Genomic DNA, 25,288 nt, shown 5'->3' on the forward strand with positions numbered 1-25,288 from the left:
CACACGTGTCCCTGGCTGTACTGAAGGTGGATTACTGCAGTGTGCATGTAGCAAAGCAACGGCACCCAGTTTGTGTGCTCATGTCGATCAACTCATACAAGGTATAAATGCTTCATATACAAAGCTAAGATGAAGAATGACAGAGGAATCCTTCTCAAAGTCTTATCTGTTTGCAGAGGCTGTAATATCTTAAAGAGCAAATTACATTTTGAGGGGATTTTCTTTACCTTTCTGTCTAAATCCAGGGACTAAAACCAGTATAGAGGGATTATCAGTCTACGTCATCATAAAGATGCACACGCATGACCGCAAAAGCAGCGTTTAGTGCCATTCATTCAGACGAGTTAGCGTTTTTTAATCACTTAAAAAACACTTACAGTTGTTCTGGGGTCAGTTTTTAGAAATGATACTATGCAAAAGAGGCAACGTCTATCAAGTTTGGGCCGTAACGGAGCAACCGGTGTTTTGGAGTTAATAGCAACCATGCTAATTGGTGACTCTCAGGTGACAGTATCAGTGATTAACGGCCAAGAGTCACCAGTTACCAGGGTCACACTTTACACTGAAACACCAGCAATGTCTGCGGTTAAATACTTAACTCTGGACGTAGTTTTCTGGTTCTTTTATTATGAACCAGGTCTCAGACTCAGCAGTCTATGTGCTTTTTTGGTTTGGAAGGGTTTATGATTTATTGACACACGTTAATGCCCTGGCCTGTATCTGCTCTCAAGGGACATGCCTGATTTCTCCACTAGAAACGTCTTGTCCACCTACCATCAGTCCACTTGCTGATCTCTTCTGTCCACTCACTGCTATTTCACAAACTTGGGAGCCATTAACCATCCATAAAAGTAATGATATTTACTTTAAAAATGTGTTTTTTGGTGGTTAACTCCTCCACATCAGTTGACAAACCATTATGCTCCGCAGTGCTTCTGCACCAAAGTTGCACACGCACCCACCGCTGTTGATAAACAAATAATCCCTCTATAGATCAAGGGCTTAGATTTCACTTATTTCCTACTACTTTTAAAAAACATAATAGGAACATGTTTCTGCACTAAGTTACATAATTCCATCCCAACCAACATGCCCTCTATAGTTTATTATGAGTAAACTCTATATACATCTGTACGTATTGTGAATACTTACTGGAGTTTTTACATTAAACAGTTTACTTTAGGTTAAATATAGGGTGAAGCGAGGTTTTTCATTCCCCACAATCAGAAGAAGAAGAAGCTCAAATAAGATTCAATGGTAAATGTGTCACCTGCTGTATGAGAGTGACATCTAAAGGATGCATCCAGGAGCTGATGATATCACCCCAGGAATATGTATAAACAGGTTGAAGATTGGCAGGCTGAAGAGTGGGATGATGTTGGTCTTTGTTACAAACAAAGTAAAATTGAAGCCCAAGTGATGAAGTTAAAAAGTTAAATCTTAAAAAGGCTGAATGGCAGTTAGAGCTACAGGTTGATATGAAATGTAAGAGGTTAAAGAGTGGGGATACTTTAATGACACAAAGTAAACACACTCTACTACACGGACAAGTTATCATAAAAAGTGAAGTATTTTTTCTGTTAAAGGCTGCTGTCCGTACTTTAAAATTATCGCCCGAGCTGTTTATTCAGTTAGCTTGAAAATGAAGGGAGTTGAAGAAGATAACTGACAGGGTAGTTTAAGCCAACAAAAAGAGATAAAAACAACTAATTATGTATTCCTTCTATAAATTATTCTCTTTTATGTTTTGTTTCTCTAAGTGTTAAGCACATTTGAGTGTCCAACATCTAAACCCAATGGTTTGATATGATGTTGATGCTGGCTTATCATTGTGTAAAGTATTTAACATATTATAATATAGCAATCATGATGGCAATATCAATCAAAATAATCATGATTGTAATTTCTGCCACAATTAAGCAGCCCTGGCTAAAAAAATGATTTTATAAATAAATAAAGTGAAAAAAAACAAAACAATGCAGCCTAAATTTTTTAGCAGATAAACTATCTTAAAGTAATTTTTGGGGGGCTATTCATGCCTTTAACGATAGAGGAGAGGACAGTGGATAGAGTAAGAAAGGGGGTAAGAGTTGGGGAGCGACCTAGTAGCAACCTCCAGTCTAATGGTGCATTCCATTTGTACCTGGAAGTCTGACTTTACAAGTTCTGAGTAGGAAATTTCAAATTAAGCCCCGCCCCTGAAGTTGGAATTTCCAACTGGGAAGTCGGGGGATCCACAACACCCCTGAGTTTACAATCAAAGATGGCTGCCCCGGTGTAAACAGTAATTAAACTCCTGTGATATTCTTTATATTTTAGAATTTCTGACTTGTGTTTATCACAATAAATCAGCTGTATACATAGTATTATTCAATGTTTATATACAGAAATATTGCTGTTATGGCAAGTTTTTCAGACTTGTCAACTGGAACTTGCTTTTAACTAAAAGTTGACATCATTCCTACTCTCCATCTCTCAACTTATGAATATGAGACAATGCAGAAGTGCTAAAATCTGCTGTTTCTGGAGTGTCCGCTTGAGGCTGGCTTCAGAAGTACCTGAAGTCACGTGCACACCAAGCCAAAAAAGCAGTTTTTAAAGCAGAAAGAAACATATTTACAGCCTGGTTCAAAAAATGTCTCCTGTCTAAATCGGTAATTTCCCTATCAGCACACACTGTACGTTGGGTGAATTTTTGTCTAACTTGGCAGTTTAGAGGATATTAAGATTGGGGGCTTGCCCAATCTGAGGCACAGCTCAGCTCATGTGACTGACAGATGCCCTGTAGTTCCACTCTAAGCCCATGCCACTTTCAATATGGCCACAATAGCTGATCTGCTTCAAAAATCTGTTTCAGAAACAGACGGGTAATGTTGGGGAGACAACGTCCATTAGTTTTTACAGTCTATGGGAGCAGCATGTGTGAAACAAGCCACAGGCTGGACTGAAACCCAGGCCATCCACTTGAGGGCAAACCTCATGGGATGTGACCTAAACTGTGAGGCCATCTGTGCCCGGATAGTTAAGTTTTTACATTAAAAAGGGAATATTTCTGTCCTTACATTAAATATCTCATGTGCTTCATAGACTGATGACATAAGTAGACACAGAAATTTTTAACAACTTCAAACAAAAAAGTGACAAATAAATAATGCCCAAACTGCATAACAACTACACTTAAAGACAAATTCAATTTTAGCATTACTAAAAGTTGTGCTACTTGTCCTTCACCTCCCTAATGTACAAAGCAAATGATGTTAACAGCCAGCAGAGAGGAGGAGGAGGAGGGGAGGAGAGGGAAAGAGAGAGAGTAGCTGAAGCATCTGAAGGACATTGTATCCAGGTTTTATAAAATGATGTGCCTGACTGGTTGTTCACATGTTGTGAGTGCAGACCCAGGTGGTACAGTCATAATGTTTCAAGGTGCCATAAAAAGAATCAGCGGTATGTCCTTCACAGTCAGATAAAAGCATTATCCCTCACTCGTTTAATTTTACAGCCTTCAACTATCCTGTGCATCCCTCCCACTCGACATGCTCAGTCCTCTGTCCCAGCATCCCTTACATTTTCTTTCTGCTGTGCTTTTTTCATCTTTACACCCTCTTGCTTTCCGAAGTACTTTAATAGGTCCCCCCCTGTCAGCAATGTGTCAAAGCCTCCCGGCACTCCTTGAAAGGCTACACCATGAGCATTCAAAAAAGCAAAACCCGAGGGGGCTGTGTGATAGTGAAGGTATAAATAGAACTGCTAAAGCTGTAAAAACATCAAATTTGGTATTCCTGCTTCATTGACATTAATCTTTGCCACATTACCACGTCCAAATGTAGGGCGTACAATAAACGAGACGTACAGAGCAGGAGGCTGAAGAGGAGCAGAGTGAGGGGTGAAGGAGACAAGAGGGCGAGAGGGAAGGACACATTAGTGTTAATTTGATCCTTTGGGTTTGAGAACAGTGCGATTTGAGGCTGGTCAGCGACGCTGGGAGTATCAGCAGTCTGTCAAACTATGCCTTTAAATCAGATAGTGTTGACTGTATGTGTTAAAGTGGTAAACAAACAGTGTTAATGAAAGAGGCGGTTTTAACACTTCATTAAAGAACGGTTAACTGAGTATGGGAGTGAAATGTGTGTTAACAAGCCACATGTTTGTGTCCAAAGTGTTTATTTTCTTCTGTTCCTTACCTCTGGAGATTTATCTGTTGGTCTATTTCCCCTTCTCCTCTGAAACAATAATCTCTGTTGGTAGAGGAACACAGTTAGCTTTAGAAGATTTAGCTTAGCATAAAGAATAAAAACTTAGGTAAACAGCATATCTGACCAGAAAACCTGAATTAAATACCAGCTGCACTGCAAGAAACCGAAATCTTATCAAGTGTTTTTGTCTTATTTTAGGTAAAATTTGTCTTATTACACTTGATAAGAGCCACATTCAAGTTATCAGTCCAGAAAAATGTCTTGTTTTAAGTTGTTTAAAGACCAAAATGAGGTCTGAATTCCCTTTAACAAGTGAAGTAAGTCTGCCAATGGAACAAGAAAAATGTGTTCAAAAATTGGCTTAAAGCTAGAATAATGTCTTAATATAAGTGACTTTTTTCTTGTTCCATTGGCAATCTAAAAAGGCATTTTCTAGTGAAAATAAGACAAAAGCACTTAATAAGACCTCATTTTTTCCAGTGTGCTGCGTCTTCATGTTAGTTTTATAGAGTTAGCATTAATTTTACCATTTTACTCTCCAAAACAAAGCATATTGTCATTAGAATGATATACCATTCCTTCACTAATCTGCAGATACATACGTTTGACCTCCAGCTTGCAGGACACGGCGGCCTCTCCCTGAGCGTTCTTGGCTCTGCAGGTGTATACACCTCCGTCAAAGCTGCAGGGCTTGCGAATCTCCAGGGAGCAGATACCCTGGTTTGAGATCTGACGATACTTAGGGTCATCACCGATGATCATCTGATTCTTCAGCCACTCAATCTTAGGCTGAGGGAGAAGAGAAGACATCGAAGGGTTACGATTACTCTTATCATTTGATACAGCTCTCAGCTGTTTTACAGTTTAATGCTCAGGGGAAGCTGAAAATAAAGAAAATAAATGAAGTAAAAAATGTTAGCGGGCCCTGGACATCAGTGAATACATATAATAACATCATAAAGGATATTCACAGTGAGGCCTCTATGTCAAACAGTATTCTGATTAAAAAAAAAAAAAAAAGACTGATTTTCAGGATTTGTTAAACTGTATGAGAATTTTCAGTTCAGACTAATCTGTGTTGTTTCACATCTGACAAATCAAACCTCATCAAAAATGATCACAGGACACACGGCTGTGTAAAGTGTGAATACACTGGAAAGAAACTGAAATTAAGTGACTTTGTCTTATTTTCAGTAGAAAATGTCTTTTTAGACTGAGCATGAGCTGTGTTCACCTGATCAGTCCAGAAAAATGTCCTATTTCAAGCTATTTTAAGACAAAAATGACGTCTGAATTTTTTGTAACAAGTTAAAAAAATCTGCAAATGGAACAAGAGGAAAGCTACTTGTATTAAGACATGACTGTAGTTTCAAGCAATTTTTCTTGTTCCATTGGCAGATTTTTTTACTTGTTACAGGCAATTCAGACCTCATTCTGTCTTTAAAAAACTTAAAACAAGACATTTTCCTGGACTGGTCAAGTTAATGTGGCTCATATCGAGTAAAATTTTTGCTTGAAATAAGACAAAAACAATTGATACGATTTTTTTTTTTTGCAGTGTACTCACACTTAATTAAGCTGTCCTCTTGTGAATCATTTGACCTAAAATGTATCATAGTGCACTGCAAAGCACATGAACCTAACGATGATTGCTAGGTTGAACCGATGCTAGTCCCAAAGATTTCACACCGGCATTGGAGCCGTCCCACTGACAGAGTTTCTTGTTTTCTAACGTGTTTATTTACACCCTGAACATTTGAGGACAGTAGCTCAGCTTGTTTTCAGTGAGCTCAGACAGTCTGTGCTGAAAGCGACACTTAGGTAGGATGAGAGTAACATAAGTGTTTTTCCTGACCTCATCAGGTATGTGCTATTCGGGGTCTGCGTGACACACTCCCTGGATTTCTGAGGGTCCTGCTTCATACAGTACGACTCTGGTTACTGAATTTCCTCAGCTGGTGCGTTTCAGCACAAATTGTTTTGACGCTTCTGTGCTGATATGTGAGACAGGTTTGCTTCTCAGTTACTTCTTAAGTTTTCAGAGTATATATAGTACATATTTTTAGATAAGAGCTAATTGAGGTTGGACAACATCTGAAGGGATTTCATTTTCATTTTTGAATTTATCTTTTTTTCTCAGCTTGAGTCAAAACCTTTTTCTTGGCAGAGTCCTCCTCACCTCCATTGCCCTCTCTCATAGAAGGTGACAAAATTTTGTGGAACAAGTTTCAGTCTTGGCAGGTGAGAGATGCTGCAGCTAATCTTAACGATGTTGTTGCAAACTTACACCTGGTAAAAAACCAAGATGCTACTGGCGCTGACCTTCTTAGTAGACCTGCAGGTTTCAGATGACAGACACAGCTGGGTATACTCTACACCTGACTGACAAGATTTATGATCCGATGAGATCATTGTTTGGATTGGTACACCAGTACCAGGGATCAGCAAAAGCCAGGGGAGGTATCTTTATCAAATTCATTTTTTAGCTTAGCTGGGAATGTTTCTACATAGCAATGTTGGCTTTTGCCATCTGTTGAATTTTTCAAACAGTGTGTTCAAGAGAGATCACCAGAAAGTGATACTGATTGACCTCAGGCGATGAATTTCAATGACATCATAGATTGTCTGCAAATAAACCCACTTTACTTTAGTATAAAAATCCGAAAAAATATTAAAGAGCGTTTCTGAGATGAAACTTCAGGCTCTAAACAGAGAAAAACATTAAATGGTGAAATGGAAGAGTTCAACCAGGGGTGCCCACTTTGGGGTCTATAGCCTCAGTTTGTCCCAAACATAGACTGTATATAGAGTGGACTGCGTGGCTACGCCATTTATCATTGTACGGTTTTAAAGCCCCCGTCACAGGCGCAGCCATTGGCGGTGCAGCCAGAGTCTGCGCAGTAGAGACTGTGAGGGATTCTGGGAGAACTTGAGTGGAGCTGGGTGACAATTTTTTTTTTTCTTTTGAGAGTTTGATCACTTCTTTGACTCTACCTCCTGACATATTTTACAATCCCTTAAAAAAAAATGAGAACGGAAGCTGTCAATCATCGTTAAATGTGACATAAAGCCTAGTTTTTTTGAAACTTTTCAGAAAAAAGAGGACTTGAATACAAGACAGCCAAATAATATCTTCAAATCATCACAACAATCGGACGTGACAAACATTTCTACAAAGGTGAATTCATTTTTTAAAGTTTGACCACAGCCCATCTGGAATGACTGGAGAGCCGGATTTTTTTTACCTACACTGCAGCCAGCCACCAGGGGGAGCAGTTTTTGTGACACCCTCACTTCGAGCTGAGCAAGGTGACGTCCATTTTTTTTTTACAGTCTATGGTTCCAACTGTAATATATATAGATGTAGTCTCCAATGTCACCCATTTGTTTCTGGTACACTGTTGAGGCCTGTCATCCATGGATTTCATACTGGAAATGCTGAACTCAGCCTAACTTTGTTAGCACGGTAAACGCTAAGTTGAATAACTTAATAAGTTATGAAAAAATTAATCTCCTGTACAGCCTGTGCTGATAGAATAACTAGACCTGACAAACAGCTTTTTGAACTGGGCTGTACACGTGTTAATTTTTACTGTAAGGATCTGCTTTTTTGAATCGGTGTGTATGTGGTTTCAAGAGCTACTGCAGCAGGCAGGGACTTAATAAACTGCAGTTTGTAGCACTTTGGCACTGACTTCATATTTTGAGACTGGAGGTTACAACTTGCTCCATAGGAAACTCCACCTCAGTCATTTTGTTTGAGCATCATCTACTGCTGTTCTGCCAAAAAGGAAACTAGCAGCCCTTGGAAGGTTATTGAGGTAAATTCTTCTTCGTCCTGAAGCTGAAAACTATTTGGCTAAAATCCTGTTGTTTAACAGTTGAGATCTGTAATTTATCAAAACACATTGTACAGTATGAAGAGCAGTATCGTACTATACTGCTTTTTTAATGTAACCATCAGCTCTGCCATATGATACTATTTAGCCATGTCAATGCGAAACACTTTGACTCTCAGGGAGTTTTACTGAATGTGGGAAACACTTCCTCCAAAAAGTGACAAAATGAGAAAAATTTCAAGATGAGCTTTCAACCCGTGCTGAGACAGTACACATCAAAAACTACCTTGTCACTTGAATCACTAAACCCTGCACATGGCTGGTCAGTAAGACTGAAAAAAACACAATTACTAAATGTTATAGTAGCGTTAGATTAAGTCTACCAACTCAACACTTCAACCTTTGGTATTTTAAAAAAATTAATCATCCTATACACAGATAAATTCACAGTTATAAATAATTTTGCCTATTTAGGGCATCCATGTTTGCAGATGTCAGTCACACTGATAAGAGCACAGCACTTAAGGCAGGTGGCAAAAATAGGACTCTCTGTGATACAGCAACATCTCCACTTATCCTGAACAGGACAACAAGCCGTACTGCTTATCAAGCCTCTTTTCTATCACCCTCTCAGCTCATCATGAAGTCCCACAGCCAAATAAAAGACAGCCACTTATCAGAAACAGCAGCACAGCTCATCATACCATGTGCCTCCCTGCTGGACAACCTCAGAAGGTCCCAGTGATTAAAAACTTGGAGAGAGGAGATAGTCAAAGAAAGATGGACGAGAAAGGAACTAATCCAGATTTCCATTATTATGTAACTATGTGCTTTGGAGTTGTGTCAAGGACTGTTGTCATGGATGTGAGAAAGCTGACACTGAGGGATTAACCTGTGGCAGCAGGTTCACATGGATGGGGAGTCAAACATGGGTTAAGGCAGAGAACAAGGTTACAAAAATCAAGCCTGCTAGACTTTGGGGACAGACTCATTTAGACACAGCAAGGCGTCCTGAAGTTCTGAACTCATCAGTAAGCTCTTCGTTATCAGGCAAAGGCGTTTGTTGGATTATTTTTTACTGTTTCAATCAAATTCAGGCTCTCCTGCCCCATCATCTCCTCTTTGTCTCAGATCCTCCCACATGTGCAGACTGTCCAAGCTGCCCTTGACTTCTCTCACCAAGGACAGCTAATCAAACCCTTTTCCACCACCTGCGTCAGCCAGACAACTGTAAAGATATGTTTAACCAGAGCAGCAGCCGCCAAGAAAAGTGAGAGACATCCTGAAACTTCACACAGACATGCCAGTGTAAGCCCTGCCCCAGTTCTCTACAGGGGATCTTCACAGCAGTGACACTGATACTTCATTTGAAGCAGTAAACTGCGCACTAAGACGATTTATCAGGGGATCCCAGTACGAGCCTCTTCAATATAGAATAACAAATGTTGGATCTGGAAAGTTGAATTAAAAAAACTTTGAGATGTGTCTTGTGCTGCCTTTGCTGTGTTTAAAAACCAATTGTTGGTTACAAATCAGGCCTAAAACATTAGCTGTTATAGATGAAGATAAGATACTTGGTTCAACCTTGGGGCTTCCACGAACAGAGCACAGCAGCTTGGTGGTGTATCCAACGGTGGCAGCGCGGTCACTGAGGGGTGTGGTGAACTTGGGCGCCTCACTGAAGTCGTGCTCTTGGTATTCAGGAGGCTTGTACACAATACCTGTGAACACATGTAAAAGAGTTGGTAAGTTTTCCAAATAGTCAATGGAGAACAAGCCAACATGCCAACATAAGCTTGATGTATGTACTGATAAAAAAGCTCACATCTCTTGTATTTCTTCTTAATTGGATTGGTTGTAGGTGTAGGATTATTAAGTTTGTCGCGGGGAACAGACCCAAACCAATTATAACATCAATATGGAGGGTTAAAGATGCTGTGAGGAGGATCTGTTTTATTTGGAGTGCATTGCCACCTTTTGACCCAGAGTCTTACGCACACTGTCGTGAAGACGTGACTTAACAAGGCATGTGTTTGTTTTGGAAATGAATGGAGATCAGACCGCAACAAGTTTTCTTTGTTCAAGACAAATTTTTACTGGATACAATGGGAAAAGATAAGGTATTAAGCAGTATAGTTACATAGCCCTGTTATTTGAAATATGACAACAAGCAAATGTCAGTTTGTACAGTAGTTTAGTTGCCGTCTTTATTTAGCGCTACTGGCAGCCCGCTGCTTGTGTTGGTAATGTGTAACGTTAGTGAATCCTGGTTATGTCCTGCCAGTCATCTACCAAGCAGAGCTAACATAACCTCATTCTTCATTTTATTGATAGACTCTCAAGTTTGAACAGACCACTGCAGAATAACTGCTGACTGTGGGTTGGAGTCAACATTATCACAAACAGTTTAGCCCCTGGGTTAGCCTTTAGCTTAAGCTGAATATATTTCTTCTGTTCTTCTGTCCTTTTTCTGTCTGACAGTTAGGCTCCAGTGTCCACCATCACTACAAAACTAATCACAGAAATTGTTTTCAGCAGAGAAAAACTAGATCTTTCTTCTCACTTTATAGGAATAACCTATATTGGTGCTGATATTCTAATGTTAAAGTGTAGATTACCATCAACATATATCTAGAAGGGAGACTTTTTCAAGATCACTTAGAAACTCCTCACAGCCCCTTTAAGGAGTTTTCTGACTTTTCATCTTTTAGGCAGTTAAGTGCATCCTTCATTTGATTTCTATCACATGTTTTAACTAGTCGAAAATAATACATATGTGAATATCCAAAAGTCATTAATGCTCATGTAAGAGCATTAGAATCTACAGCATAATAGCAAAAGCTGGAATATTTCAGGTAAGACTGTGGAAAAGGAAAATGTTTTACCAAATTTCCCTCTGAAGATTAATGAAGTATTTCTGATTCTGATAAAAGTTACACAACCTGATGGTGTTTTTACAAGAAATTATTCCCATATAACCGGCACACAGACAAACACATACACGCACTGCCTTTGAGGAAGAGCAGTGTCTGCTCTGACAGCTGTCTTAATGTTGTCAAACCCTCTCATAATGTATTTCAGTCGGAGCTGAACACAAGCCAAGAGAGCTGAAGCAGTGCCAAGGCCATATCCACTTTAAGAGACACACACTCACACACACACACACACACACACACACACACACACACACACACACACACACACACACACACACACACACACACACAAACACACACACACACACACACACACACACACACACACACACACACACTTACAAGACCCACAGACTTACTGCAGCTCATTAAAGTCTAAGTGGCCACTTGTACCGCAGCCATGCCTTTAAACACCTCAGAGGAGTAAAGAAATGAGTCCAGAAGGTCACCTGTTTTCTGGATGGTAGCTGCATTCTTGGTGACAGCGCAGCTCTCGCTGATTCCCACCTGGTTCTCAGCAAACGCTCTGAAGATGTACGAGTTTCCCATGATGAGGTCTGAGACTGTGGCAGTGAGCCTGTGGTAGTGCTCGAGCACCGTGAACCACTCCTGCAGGAGGACACACAACACGATGCTCAGTTAAACACAACATGGATGGATCAATAAAGTTTTTTCTGATTCTGAAGCTTTCAATTAACTCTTATTCTCCATTATTAGACAAGTCGTCTGGCTGAAAATACAAATTAAAACATTTATGTAGTTGTACCTGGCAGCATTACCCTCTTATATTCTTTTTACAGCCATGAGGCACAAGCTTCAACAAAGTGGGACAGTAAAGTGTATTATGTAGCAGTCACCCTGACAAAAAATTACAGTCATTATCAGAACAAGCGGTTAGATGGTCACAGGAGCCACAGAAACAAGCTTCTTAAAATTTGAAACATAGATTCCTTTGCTTTTTGAGTGATGTATTATCTACACTTATCAAGTATTATGGAAACTTGAGTGAACAGCATGGGCGAGGAACTCAATGTTCTGAGAGAGTTAACCAACCCGAGAACAACAAAAACCTCTGTTCTATCTTCATTAAGCTGTAACTTAATGTCAGTGGCCCTGTGCTTTGCTGCATTTATGTAGCCCAAGTACAAAGATGAAACCACAGGCATTTAAATGAGAAGAGAAGCTGCACGATGTCTTCTTTAGGTGATAAGATATATTAAATCTGTTTATGATTTCTCCTGAGGGCCACAAGTAATGCGAGAATCGTAAGAGTCCCAGGACAGATCCCTGCAGTACTCCACATGATACTGGAGAGGGCTCTGACATTAAACACTCCAGATTTCAGTCAGTGAGACAGGAGGAGACCCACTCCATGCTATGCTAGATATTCAGACCCAATCACTGAGCTTGATTCACAGGATATGGTTGCCTGAAGCATCAAAGGCCAAACTGAGGTTAAAATGTCATTAGAGAAGGCGGTGCTCATGGGATGCTGCTTTTGGAACCGCGACTTAAATTGGTCAGATATATTGTGTTTCTCTAACACAGCGATAAGTTGATGGACCAGGAGTTTGGAAAGCAGGAACTCAGCAGCTTTTCTTTAATGGCAGCTAAACAGTAAAGGGCCTTTAGCAGCTTAGTGTTCCTTACAAAGTCCATGAAAGTTAGTGAACCAATAACATAGAAGGAGTAAGACAAAGTGCTACTCTTAGGTCAGGAGGAGTTTTCCTGAAAACCAAATTTAACTAATTAAAAAAGACCAACAAAATCTTTGAGGCACTGCACTTCAAACTAGGACTGCAACGATTAGTCGACATAATCGACTACGTCGACGATAAAAATTAATTGACGCAAATTTTAATAGTCGACGCGTCGTATTATTGTTTTCATTGTCGTTGTCACGCTTGACAAAATCAAATACCAGGGGGTAAAACTCATCTGTAACTTCAGTTCACAGCATGAGGTGCTGTGTTATTGGATACTTTTATGGGAAAAGATCACTAAGTTCATACATGAGGAATATTGATGAAGAAAAATCTCCACTCCCAGGGAGTGCTGTGCGCTGACGGAGGCTCTGACGGAGCCTGACAGCTCCTGGAGTTTAGCGTCTGATAACGTGATTTAGAGAGTCTCCTTCAATCTCTGTTACAGTTTTTCAGGATCTGAGTCACAAACTAGTGTCAAAACTCCCCTAACTTTTGAAAAGAGAGGACATTTATCACTCTCAAGCTCACACTGCACCAGTAACACTCAGCGGGGAGGAGGAGGGGCAGAGTGCGCATGAGCGAAATAGCGCATGTAGAGAAACTAAACTAAACACATTGTCATGGAGAGCTGGGAGAGAGTCAGGCAGGATCATACAGAGAGCAAAGCCCCAATAAACAGATAAACATTAGAAAACAAGCCCAAAGTCACTAATAAGTGGTCTGTCCAACACTGCGTACAACAACTTCATTTCCCTGTTACCTGCTTCATTCATTTTGAGATTTTTTTTTTTTGTATAGTACTTATATTTTTTATGTTATCATGAATGAAATGAAGATAAAAAAACAAACAAAGATGACACAGGGCTGACCAATCAGAGGAGAGAACCTAACTCTGGGTAAATGCAGTGAAAATGCAAAACACAGGTTGAATTTTAAAGGTCTGCACATTTTAAAGGCCAAATTAGGTTGAAACACAAAATAATTGTAATTAATCGACTAATCAAAAAAAAAATCGATAGATTAGTCGACTTTAAAAATAACCGTTAGTTGCAGCCCTACTTCAAACCCTGTGGTTTTTCACAGCTGTTCAGTCCAATCAACAGACAGCAAAAGATTGGATTAAAAGTCCAACATTATCAAGACATTTGAACCAAAAGAGTGCAGAGAACTGGTATTTGCTGCCACGATCCAGGACTGCAGGGTTTTTGGTGACAGGAGGAGAAAGCAGAAATGAGCAGTAATAAAAAGGATGGGTGTACAGGACATGATTTTTTACTCCGGTTTGTGTGGCACACATGTGAGAGGCTGTTTCTGGAGATATACCACAACCTAAGTTTTCTGGAAATCTCTAGAAATTGTGTGAAGTTCAGGTGCAAAAGTGGTTCTTTAAAAGCTGTAAAAAAATGGTCCAAAAACTCAGTATGGGATGCAAAACAACTCTGTGAACTTTGGTTTATCTCAATCAAAGAGTAACAGACTGCAAACATGTGAAATGTTTTGAGCAATGCAGGTCGGATCATGTTTCATAGATTGCCTAATGTTTAATGTTGCTATTAGCACATGCAGAAAAATGCTAACTGAAACCTAAGTATTAAAGTATCATAACCCTTTCATCTAATCTGGTTTATGGCTACAACTCAAAATAATCTGACAACAGCCAAAGTGTGTTTGTGTGTGTGTGTGTGTTAATTCTTCCATACCCCAGTCTTCTTGTCAGCTTTCTGCACAGTGTATCCTGTGATCTCTGTGTTGCCATTATCCTTAGGGGGGGTCCATTCCAGGGCAGCGTTGAAGCCCCAGAAGTCCACCAGCTTTATGCTGGCAGGAGGTCCAGGCAGCTCTAAGGAGACACATCGTTATGAGTCATTATCAAGTGTTAGAGTCACGGCCAGCGTGTTCATCAAAGCACCAACAGTGTCTGCTGGCTCTGTCAGATCAAAAGTGAACCATTTCTTTGTTCGTTAATGCCTCTAATGTCAGGCTGCACACTTCAACAGCAGCAGCTGACAGCTGGGTCAAACACTTTGGGGTCAAAGGTCACCATTGTAAGAGGTTGTAATGCATGTATGCTCACTCCTTGAATTTCTGTCCGTGCGAGCCACCAGTCCCCAAAGCGGCAAGTGCAAACGTGCTTCAATGTGTGAGAGTAAACATTACGTACGCGTGACTCACCCACAATCTGAAGCGTGATGAGGGCTTTGTCTTCAAAGCTGTCCACTTTCACAGACATCTCGTAAACACCAGAGTCCTCCCTCTGGCCCTGGCGGATGAACAAGATGCTGTCCTTGTCGCTGTTCCTGATGTTGACCCTCTTTGTGTCCAGAGGCTGGCCGTCCTTCAGCCAGGACACCACAGGTTTGGGCTTTCCCTGGAGGGGAAGGATTCCTTTACAAACTGCAATGGTTTTCATACACTATACCCGTGAGTGTGTGTATCTGTGAATGTGTGTGTGTGTGTGTGTGTGTGTGTGTGTGTGTGCTTACAATAAAGGGGATGACCAAGTTGATCTGCTCCCCAACCTGCTTGACGAATTTGGACCTGAGGTGCCGGGGCAGGCGGATCTTAGGGCGCTCTGAAAACCAGGAGCACATTGAAGAGTGTTTTATTTCTATCTTTGAACATCATGACTTTATTATTTTCATTAGCTGATCTGTTGCCTGCTTGGACACTAGTGAAAAGTTTACAGGTTGTGCTATAATGACTGCCAATTTAGGGTCATGTACACTCAGGACGTCTGCTCTATGAGACCTAAATAGACCAGCTGACACTGATTGAGTCTGACCAGACAACATGACTGAATGAGCTAAATTTAACCTCTCACAGTGAGTCCACACTGTCCAGTGATCCAAGAGTACAACAAAATGTACATTTTCCATGTTTAAATGGGTAACTTGGAGGTATCAATGTAAAAAAAGTTTAAAAAAAAGGTATGAGTGTCTAAACGTGGTGAAGAATGTAAGATATCTAGAAGATTTGCTTGTGTGAGAGGAAAAGAGGTTCAGTATCCGGGTAGAGACAGTCTAAAGAGGAAGACCTTGTCTCCAGCAGCACTTTAAATAGCTTTGGCGATGAGATACTTGGACGTAAACCAACACGTGTACTCTCCAGTCACGCACAAAGAAGCAGCAGGAGGATGTCATCACTTTCAGCTTCAGTCGAAGTGGTTGAACATCACATCTCAGAAAACTCTGAAGCTCTAAACGACAGAAATCCACATCAACAGCGATAACTGCGGGTGCTTATGCCGTGATTAAAATGATCTGGATGAAATTTCACTGAGGTTGGAACTTCTGCTAAGCTACTCTGCTGGATGCTTGTGTTTAGGCCGGGTGATAAGTATCAGGAACAGCATCTCTGGCATGTTTGTGCATAAGCAGCAGATATCTGAAAAGCTCTGTGGGCTTACAGGAAACTTGAAACATCTAAGCTGCTGCCCTCCATCACCCTTCTTTGACCTGCAGCGGCCTCTGTTTCTCCTCATCCACTCAAAATCAACCCTCCTGTCCAGCTTTTTGTGAACATCCCAAACTCTCCCTCTGTAGTTGTGAGTCTAGCCTGTTTTTGTTTCGTGTCCCCTTTGTGTTTCAACATTTGTCACAGGCTGGGATCCGGCTGCTGGAAGCATCATTGCCCATGGGGATCAGGTCTGCATCCAGATTTGGCTCAAACAATAATCCCTGCTAATCAGAACACTTCCCAGCAATGCCCGGAAGTGCAGCTAACATTACAGCATCCAGCAGTCTGAGTCCTGCATGCAGTCCATAACCTGTCTTTGTCTCTGGATAAAGTGTCTTTGTGGGGGGCTTTCAGCATATGTAGGACAGTATGTCTTAATCACAGGCCTGGGTGTGTAGCTGGGTGTCTGCTCAGGACACACATCTTAATTTACCACTAACAAGCCGCACAGAATCCATCAATTAGGCTCACGTTTCGCTCCCCTCAGTTGACCAGCAGATTTAATTGCATAACTTGCATTTCTCAACTAAAGTTTCCTGTTTGTCTGCAGCAGTTTGAACCCCAACCAGGAAATGTGCTCAGAGACGGTAAGCTGCCCCCCTGGAAGTGGATAACCAGGGCATGTCAGCTCAGGTCGACACCCTGTCAATGTGACACAGTGAGGGGGCTGATGGAAAATCAAGGCTCTAATAACGAAACAAACATCTGTTAAAACAAGGAAGAAGAACCTGAAACTGTCACTTCAGGGTACATTCACAGCTCGTTTTTAGTTTTTAGCTGCACAGCTGAAAAGTTGACAGCAAATAAGGAACAGGAACAAGAATATATTTTAAAGTCTTCCTGATAAATAGTAAATGGATACTATACCAACCGTTTTCTAGTTTTTCTGATCACTTTAAGTAATTTTACTCTGCTGGTCCCCAAACAGTCCATTTACTGACTATTCAAGTGAACAACATGGTGCTACTTCCATGTAAAGGAGAGGTAACTCATGGGTCCTGGACCTGAGATCTAAACATTACAGACAAAAACTTGTGAACAGAGCTGTGCACGGTTTAACTTTTAAGTGCTGTAAGCTTGCAATTAATGCAATTCCGAGTTTGTTTGCCATATTCCCAACACTTGAGACTATATTCATGCGCTATTCTTTTTTATGTTCTATATTTTGGGCTTTTTACACCTTTAGTTGGATAGAAAAGAGGACAGTGGATAGAGCAGAAAACAGGGCGAGAGTGGAGCATTACATGGGGAAAGAGGCCACAAGCTGGATTCAAACCTGTGCCACCAATGCAAAGGCAGACCTCATGGAGCTCCACCTAAACCACTAGGCTCGGGATGGGTTCTGAATTAGCTACTTTTATGATAACTTACCGATAACTTAACTTATCGACTTTCGAGAGTAGACGATTTTTTATGCTTGTCATAAACACAACATTGCAGGGTTATATATTTAAGAATATATGCGTTAAATTGAAAAACTTTGAGATTTTATCAATAAACAACTGAGTATTTAATGACCACATAAACACACAAAAGTACCAAAAATTGGTACTGTTGAGTACCGATACTGATTGCCAGGTACCGGGCATCAGGATTGTGTCGTTTCAAATGTAAAAAGCTTCAATGTAGCATTCATGCACACATGGACAAAAAGAGGGAAAAACCCAGAATGGTGACCTAAATAACTTTAAACTGACAAAACACTAAAAATAAAAAATTCTCGCTTTTGAATTTTGGCTCAACAGAATCATCTTTAAAAACAAACTAGTTAAAGTCGCTGAAACAAAAATGATGGTACCCCTGCAAAAGACTGAAAATTTTCACAAAAGGGACAAGTTAAACTCAGTTGTTATCATAGGTGTTATCACAGGTGTCATCAAACCTGTCGTCAGTCAGTTTGCCTACATGAATGGTGTAAAGTAGTCACTGTGCTGTTTGGTGTCACAGTGTGTACCACACTGGACATGGAGCACAAAAAGACAAGGAGATATTCGACTCAGTCGGTCTAAAAGATAATTAAAGCCAAGCAAAATGTTGAAGACCCTCCCCTAGCAGCTTAATGTTCATTGTAACAATAGTAACCCAAATTATTCCGAAGTTTAAGGTACACGGACTGTAGAAACCTCCCTGGATACAGCTGCTGATGACAAATAAAAGGATAATACAAATGATAACCCAGGGGCCCAGAACAACTTCCAAATTGATCAAAGTGAACTCCAAGGTCAAGAAACATCAGTGTCAGATTGTGCCATCTGTCACTGTTTGAGCCAAAGTGAAGTTAATGGAAGAGAGACATTAAAACAACAAAAAGAGACTGGGATTTTCCAATATATGTATTTAAAGGCTACAAAGCATCTGACAGGATGTTCTCAAGACAGGTGGGACAAAACTGGAGCTTTTTGGCGAGTTACATCATCTCTGTATTATGTGAATCGTATCGAAAAAAATACCTTTCCTCCTGTGGGTTAGGTCATATTCTGGGCTGCTTTGATGCGTCTGGCACAGTGTTTTTTTATGTCTTTGAAGAGTACAATGAAATCTCAAGAATATCAAGGTATTCTGGAGCAAAATGTGCCACCCAGTGTCTGAAAGCTTGGTCTCAGTCACAGGTCATGGGATAATGACCCATCAAACACACTGAAATAACCAAAGAAAAAAAAAACACTGGACATTTCTTAAGCGGCCTTCTATGAGCTGTGATCTAAATCTGATTGAAACTCTGAGGATGGAGCTGAAACATGACGTCTGGAGACGTCAGCCTTCAAACTTGAGATACGTGGAGCAGTTTGCTCACAATGAGGCAGGTGCAGAAGTCTCAGAGAGAGTTGCAGAAATTGTTTGATTGCAGTGACTGCTCAAAGAGTTGTGTATCAAAAAAATTAAGTCAAAGGTACCAAGATTTTTGGTGAGGTCAGTTTCATTAGTTTGTTTTCTAAAACTAAAGAAACTCTATTTATTAATTCATTTATCTATTGAGTTTCAAGTTATTTCAGTAACCATTCTGGGTTTTTCTCTCTTTAGCAGAAGGGTGCCTTTTGTCCATGTGTGTCCATATAGCTCGCCTATAATGTTTATTTTCATCTGTAGTCCCTGAGGGAAATGTCATTAGTTAAATGCTTTGGCATTAATAAACTACATTTTTTATGTATTTAAGTGTCATATAATAGTTTTACCTGTGCTGCAAAGCAGCATGAGAGTTACCATGAACTTAAGAGAGAAAGTGATGGTGAGGTCACGCTCACAGCCGACAGATGGCTCATTAGCTTTAACTGCTGCTTCACCAGTGTTTGGGCCAACACGGTGCAAGGGGGGAAATCCTGTAGAGTATGAGAGGAACTTTGTTTTTGTTTTTCTTCGTCCCTCTAAAACTGTATCAGGTAACAAATATCCTCATTTTTTTAATGTACTTTTTGAACCCTTTACAAAAGGTGATTTTTGTAATTGTTAACCTGTTATTTGATACTAGCCTTGCTGTGTTCACTAAATTATTTTCACTATTATTAAAGATAAAAGTTAGTACAGCCATTTCAAAATGGCTGATTTTAGGTGGAATTTCATAAAAGCCTTCTTATTGTCAGACACACATTATTATTACTATAAAGATCATTTATTGTTGTTGTTGTTGTTAGCTACTTATTCTCGAGGTGCAACCAAGAGATAGCAGGGATCCATCGATCATTTCTACTTAATGAGAAAAAAAATTACAGGTAAAAATATTTGGAGGGCCTGACCAACTTGTGCCGTAATCTACCAGACCTTCAGTAACTTCTTAAGATGTGGGTGTTAGTGAAAGCCAGATTTACAGCCAATGAAAGGTCTTGTCAACACCTGTGGGATTTATGTACACACATCTGTGCAGTCCATCTGAGGCCACAGCAGTTAATACCTCCAGGGCTGCAACGTGAGTATTTTAAGGATAGGTCATAAGTTACAACCACGAGGGGGCTCCTGATAAAGAGGTTGGACACAAGGAGTTTAAAGAGCTGTCTTTACACCAGTGAAAACCTCAGGTATAAAACCTGTATTTAAAGGAGGCTTATGTTTTGGGGCTTGAGGCAAAGCAATATTAACCAATATATTTTTCTTTTTGGTCATTTTGTACTTTTTCAACGTTTCTGTTGGGACCTCTTTCAGTAGAGCTGCAGAGGCTCCAGAAATAAAACTCACATTAAACAGGTGCTCCAGTGCACACATTAAGAAATTTTGCTGGCTGCTACTTACCACCAACCTCACGGATTGGCACAGGATCAGCGAGTGTCCCAGGCTCACTGCGGCCTCCAGGGTTTACAGCCACCACACGCACACGCAGCAGGTCCCCAGTCGTCAGATTCCTGATGCAGTAGCGGTTAGCCTGGGTCGGCTCCTCCTGAGCCTTAACCCAGTCTGTTGCTGGAGGAAAAACACAGGATTTAAAATCAGCGTGTGCTTTAAGCAGTATCTTCCCTCAGTACAGCTTCATAAGGCTGCTACTTATTTTTCTAATAAAAATTATCCATAAACTTTCATCTCTTCTGAAAAGTGTAAAACATCCCTTAATGGGACATGTTAAGTGGTTTATCGGCTGTTGACACACGATAACAAACAACCTGCCCATAAGAAGTACACTTTGGCCGTCAGAATGAAACCCAAGAAGGCTCGCTGTCATCCGAGCAAACCACTGCTTCTAAAAGTGGTGTCAGGAGATTCAGTGACAGCCGGTGAAATGCTGCCTGCCGTATACGGCCTGGACCCGGCTATGAGTCTATCTGCCCTCTGACACTTTGGGGACAGGTGCAACCACACACACATAAACACACACACACACCCTGACTTACTTCCATCCTTGCAGTACTCAATGATGTATCCTTCCAGGCCTGAGTCTCCAATGGTCTCTGGGGTCCTCCAGTTGATGGTGAGGCTGGTGTCATTCACGTCCTCCACAAAGAGATCCAGAGGAGCACTGGTGGGGACTGAGGAGAGGCAGACGGGTTATTTGAGGATCTGAGTGGACAGCAGTAAGGAAGGATACTAAAAACTACACTGCAAAAAACTGAAATCTTATCAAGTGTTTTTGTCTTTTTTTAAGTTAAAATTGTCTTATCATACTCGATATGAGCCACTTTCAACTTATCAATCCAGAAAAATGTCTTGTTTCAAGTTATCAGAGTACAAAAATGAGGTTTGAATCACTTGTAACCGGTGAAAAAAATCGGCCAATGGAACAAGAAAAAATTGCTTGAAAATTTCCTTGAGACTAGAACAATGTCTTAATACAAGTAACTTTTCTCTTGTTCCATTGGCAGATTTTTTTACTGGTTACGAGCAATTCAGACCTCATTTTTGTCCTTAAATAACTTTAAACAAGACATTTTTCTGGATTGGTCATGTGAATTTGGCTCATATTGAGTCTAAAAAGGAATTTTCTACTGAAAACAAGACAAAAACACTTGATAAGATTTCAGTTTTTCCAGTGTAACAAAATGGAAGTGTAGTCCCCACTGAACAACAAAAACACAGATCACAACAAATAAATACTTCTATGTCCACAAAAATGGTAAATTATGGTCCTTACACAACAAAGAAAATTTCCAAAATTATCAGTTGGCCAATACTGGTTCATTTAAAAAAAAGATTACGTTAACATATTTTTAGATTTCAGATTTTTTTTAAACAAGACGATTAATTCTTTAAACAAAAATAAAAGACTGTATCCATTGATAAAATGAGTCAACAGTTTTGATTATTCATGTAAAAAAAAGTTGATATTTGCTTCTCCATCATTTCAAAAGTTGAGCATATAGAAGTTCTCACATGATAGTAAAATCAATATTTTTGCATCTGAAGCAAAAAGCATGAAGAAAGAAAGAAAATGTCCAGCTTGTAGTGAAATACGTTAGCTGCTCCGAGCAGGAAGAGGCTAACAGCAGAGTTTCCTGTGGCTGTTACCTGCAGGAGGTGGGGGTGTGGGGGCCTTTGGTGGCTCCTCAACTACAACAGGATCAGCAGCTTCAGCTGGAGAAGCTTCAGCTGGAGCAGCATCAGCTGGAGCAGCATCAGCTTCAGCTGGAGCAGCATCAGCTGGAGCAGCATCAGCGTCAGTTGGAGCAGCTAGCATCAAACAAGCAGGAGGTTAATGTTGTGTTTAGAGACCAGCAATGAGGAGGTGATTATTACAATCCAGAGCATCTTCTTTCTATTTGGTTCCAATCTGAAAGCCCCTGTGGAAGTTCTGAGTCCTCACCGCTGGGCAGAAGCTCAATGAATAGCTTTACATGTGAGTTGTTGTTTAATAAAGCAGTCATGATTGCTTGCAGTATGTTTTAGTGTTTTGCAGAAATGTAGTCTGAGTGTTGGTTTCTGTTTACCGTCTGTGGGTGCATCTTCTGATGGAGCAGCAGCACCTTCTTCAGCAGCAGGAGCAGCAGCTAGCATTTAAATCCCATTAGGAAAGCCAGTTAGAGCTTTACATGATTACATGCAGTGGATCAATCAGTTTTAAGATAATAATAATGATAAAAAAAAACACTCCAGGGAAGTAGGAAGCAGGCCAGAGAGTGTTGTCAGACAAACACAGATGAGCCCATGGCATAAAGACCAACTCTTGACCACACTTGGGAGGCACTCAAAGAAATCACACACAGCTAGAGACCGAAATACGTCCAACAGAGAAAAAACTCAAACCCTGAGACATGAGACACAGAGCTCGAGGATGAAAACTTAAAAAAATAAAGTCAAGTCATTCAAAACCAGTGATCAGAAGAGGGAAACACAAGCATGTGTTGTGCACAGTGGGACACAGACACAAACATCGTGCTCTGCATGTTGGACACCCACGGTGTGTGTTTACCCTCAGCAGGAGCTGTCGAGTCACCTCCTTCCTCAGGGGGAGTGTCATCAGCTGAAGTTAGGGGTTACATACTGAGGTTAGCCGGCAAAACAACAACAGCAGCAGTCATTCAGCTAAATTCACCAGTGATGGACTTCACCAAGCAAGGACTGAGGAAAGCAGGTGGAGGATTCATGTAGTTAGAGAAGAGCGGATGTGTTTACCAGTGTGATGTAGAATCACTCTAGATCAGGGGCGTATTTAGTCGTTTGGGGGCCCGAGGCAAACCCAGTTAATGGGGCCCTCCATGTCCTTGTAACTCATCTTCCTAAGAGCTAGACTGGCCTTCCCTGGGTTTACTGTCTCTTTCCGAGAATCAAGGCATGAGACAGTGCTAATCTCGTGCAAGGTAACTTAACGCAACTGATTGCATTTCCTCAAGTTCTGTACTTTAGTTTGATTTTGAAAAAAGTGAATAAATAATTTAGTTCACTTTGTCCTGGATTTGAAATCTTCTATGGTCAATGGACAGCTTATTTGTCCCACAATGGGGAATTTACAGAGTAACAGAAACAAACAAGAAAGTATGAAGTGAAAAACATTAAAATGAGTAAATATTGAAAAAAAATAATTTAGTAAAGAAAAAATATGTAAATATCAAGCACAACATAAAACTGGAAAAAAAAATCTACTGAAAGAGGTGATATTTACAGTTACAATACTTTTTGGTACTATTATTTTAAAGTTAATGTATTTTTATTTGGACCCCCTGTCCAGTGAGTTATGTATCCAAAAAAAGAGATTCTGTACAACAATGTTTATCACAAACTCAAAAAGTTTAATTTTGAGAAAATTATCCTATTTCCTGGGCTAGATAAAGTCCTTAAAATCCTAAAGGTCTTTTATGTTTATCTCAGATCAACATTGTTTTTGTTATTTCCAACTTGGTTGAAATAAGAAAAAAATGGGGGGAAAAGTGTTTTTTTACTACTTTCTTCCTGAGTCAAATTTTCAGATGTGTTGTAACATGGAATAGTCCATTGAACAAGAAGGGAGGGGGAGTGTCCAAAACGATCATTAAAGATTACGCCTTTTGATGTATTTTGAAGCATGTGAAGTAAGATTTAAAATAAAGAAATGCTTTCGATTGAAGAGAACTTCATAAATCAGTTTTTAAGAGATGATTTGGGGACCCCTGGGAATCTTGGGGCCCCAGGCAACTGCCTGTGTTTGCCTAATTGTAGCTACGCCCCTGCTCTGGATCCAAAAATGAACTGAACTTTGAAATAAAATAACACTTGAGTTAGAAGAACTAGTTTAACAGCTTGGTTTAAAGAGAGATGAGGGTCATACTTACTGCAGCGATTCTTATAACATTTGTGCTATGGGCTAATATCAACATTATCTATATCACAGACTTTGAAAATAGGCCACAGTTCTCACACGTGCAATGTATTCCATAATACACCTGATACTTGCAGGAATAAATAAAAAAGATGAGGATTGGCAAAAGTTAAGACGAATGTTGATTCAATGTGTAAAGGACGAAGTGTTCACTCCTGAACTGAGCTTTGTACAAAGAGTTGAAAAACGGTATATGTTAGTTAGTATTGTGCATCAGTGCAGCTCTGCATCATTACAAACCACCTGGTCCAAAATAGCTCTCAGTTAATTCAACACCTCTCCTTACGTAATATAAACCTTGGTGTTAGTCACAGCTTAGTGCACCAAATGAAAGAATAAATCAACCCCTGATTCTCGTCACTTGTGAGCAGCAGTGTCACAAAGTTAAGCTAGGTGTCTTCACTCCCAGAAAGGTACCTGGAGCAGCAGGAGCTTCCTCTGCTGGGGCTGCAGGCGCTGCCTCTGCCTCGGCTGCTGGAGCTGCCTCAGCCGGTGCCTCCTCGGCGGGAGCGGCGGCCTCCGCAGGTGCAGCTTCGGCGGGTGGGGCCTCTGCAGGTGGGGCCTCTACGGGAGCAGGAGCGGGCTCCGGGGCCGGCTCAGGTGCCTTCTCGGCAGCCTTCTTGGCTGGGGCCTTCTTGATGGGGGCAGGTTTGGTTGGCATCGTGCTGACAGACAGCTAGTCCTCAAAATGACGGTGAGGATGGTCTAAGGTAATATATATAGCGAAGAGGATGGGGGGCCTGTCAACAACACGGACGACTCCACCCATCCAGAGATGATGCCCTCAATTCACTTCAGGCTCATCTTCATTTCCGAGAAACGTGAACTAACGCTGTCTTATTTGGGTAACAAAGGAAACTGACGGCTAATTCTTTTAGAAAATAAGCTAACACCTCATTTAAATAACAGTATGTCATTACAAAAATCCCCAAATGCATTTAAAATAGAT

General features: G+C 40.6%; 1 protein-coding gene across 3 annotated transcripts; it reads right to left on the reverse strand.

Annotated features, from left to right (window-relative positions):
• Positions 1-4,181: 4,181 nt before the first annotated feature.
• mybpha (myosin binding protein Ha) lies at positions 4,182-25,259 on the reverse strand. 3 transcript variants are annotated; one of them, XM_074681669.1, is made up of 13 exons: positions 24,757-25,259; positions 22,957-23,007; positions 22,475-22,534; positions 22,056-22,217; positions 20,945-21,079; positions 20,352-20,519; positions 15,158-15,246; positions 14,847-15,042; positions 14,375-14,514; positions 11,418-11,577; positions 9,617-9,753; positions 4,796-4,982; positions 4,182-4,235 (listed from the first exon to the last, which is right to left on the reverse strand). In XM_074681669.1, exons 1-13 carry the CDS (start codon positions 24,998-25,000, stop codon positions 4,204-4,206), a joined length of 1,761 nt encoding a protein of 586 aa, XP_074537770.1. In that variant the 5' UTR covers positions 25,001-25,259; the 3' UTR covers positions 4,182-4,203. The 3 variants fall into 3 exon arrangements, with proteins under 3 accessions (XP_074537770.1, XP_074537771.1, XP_074537772.1); XM_074681670.1 differs by lacking the exon at positions 22,957-23,007; XM_074681671.1 differs by lacking the exons at positions 22,475-22,534; positions 22,957-23,007 and having other exon boundaries at positions 22,056-22,097.
• Positions 25,260-25,288: the final 29 nt, after the last annotated feature.

Source organism: Halichoeres trimaculatus, unplaced genomic scaffold (assembly GCF_033239565.1).
Source record: "Halichoeres trimaculatus isolate MK-OKI-2021-1 unplaced genomic scaffold, fHalTri1.1 fHalTri1_scaffold_11, whole genome shotgun sequence".
Classification (NCBI taxonomy): Eukaryota; Metazoa; Chordata; class Actinopteri; order Labriformes; family Labridae; genus Halichoeres; species Halichoeres trimaculatus.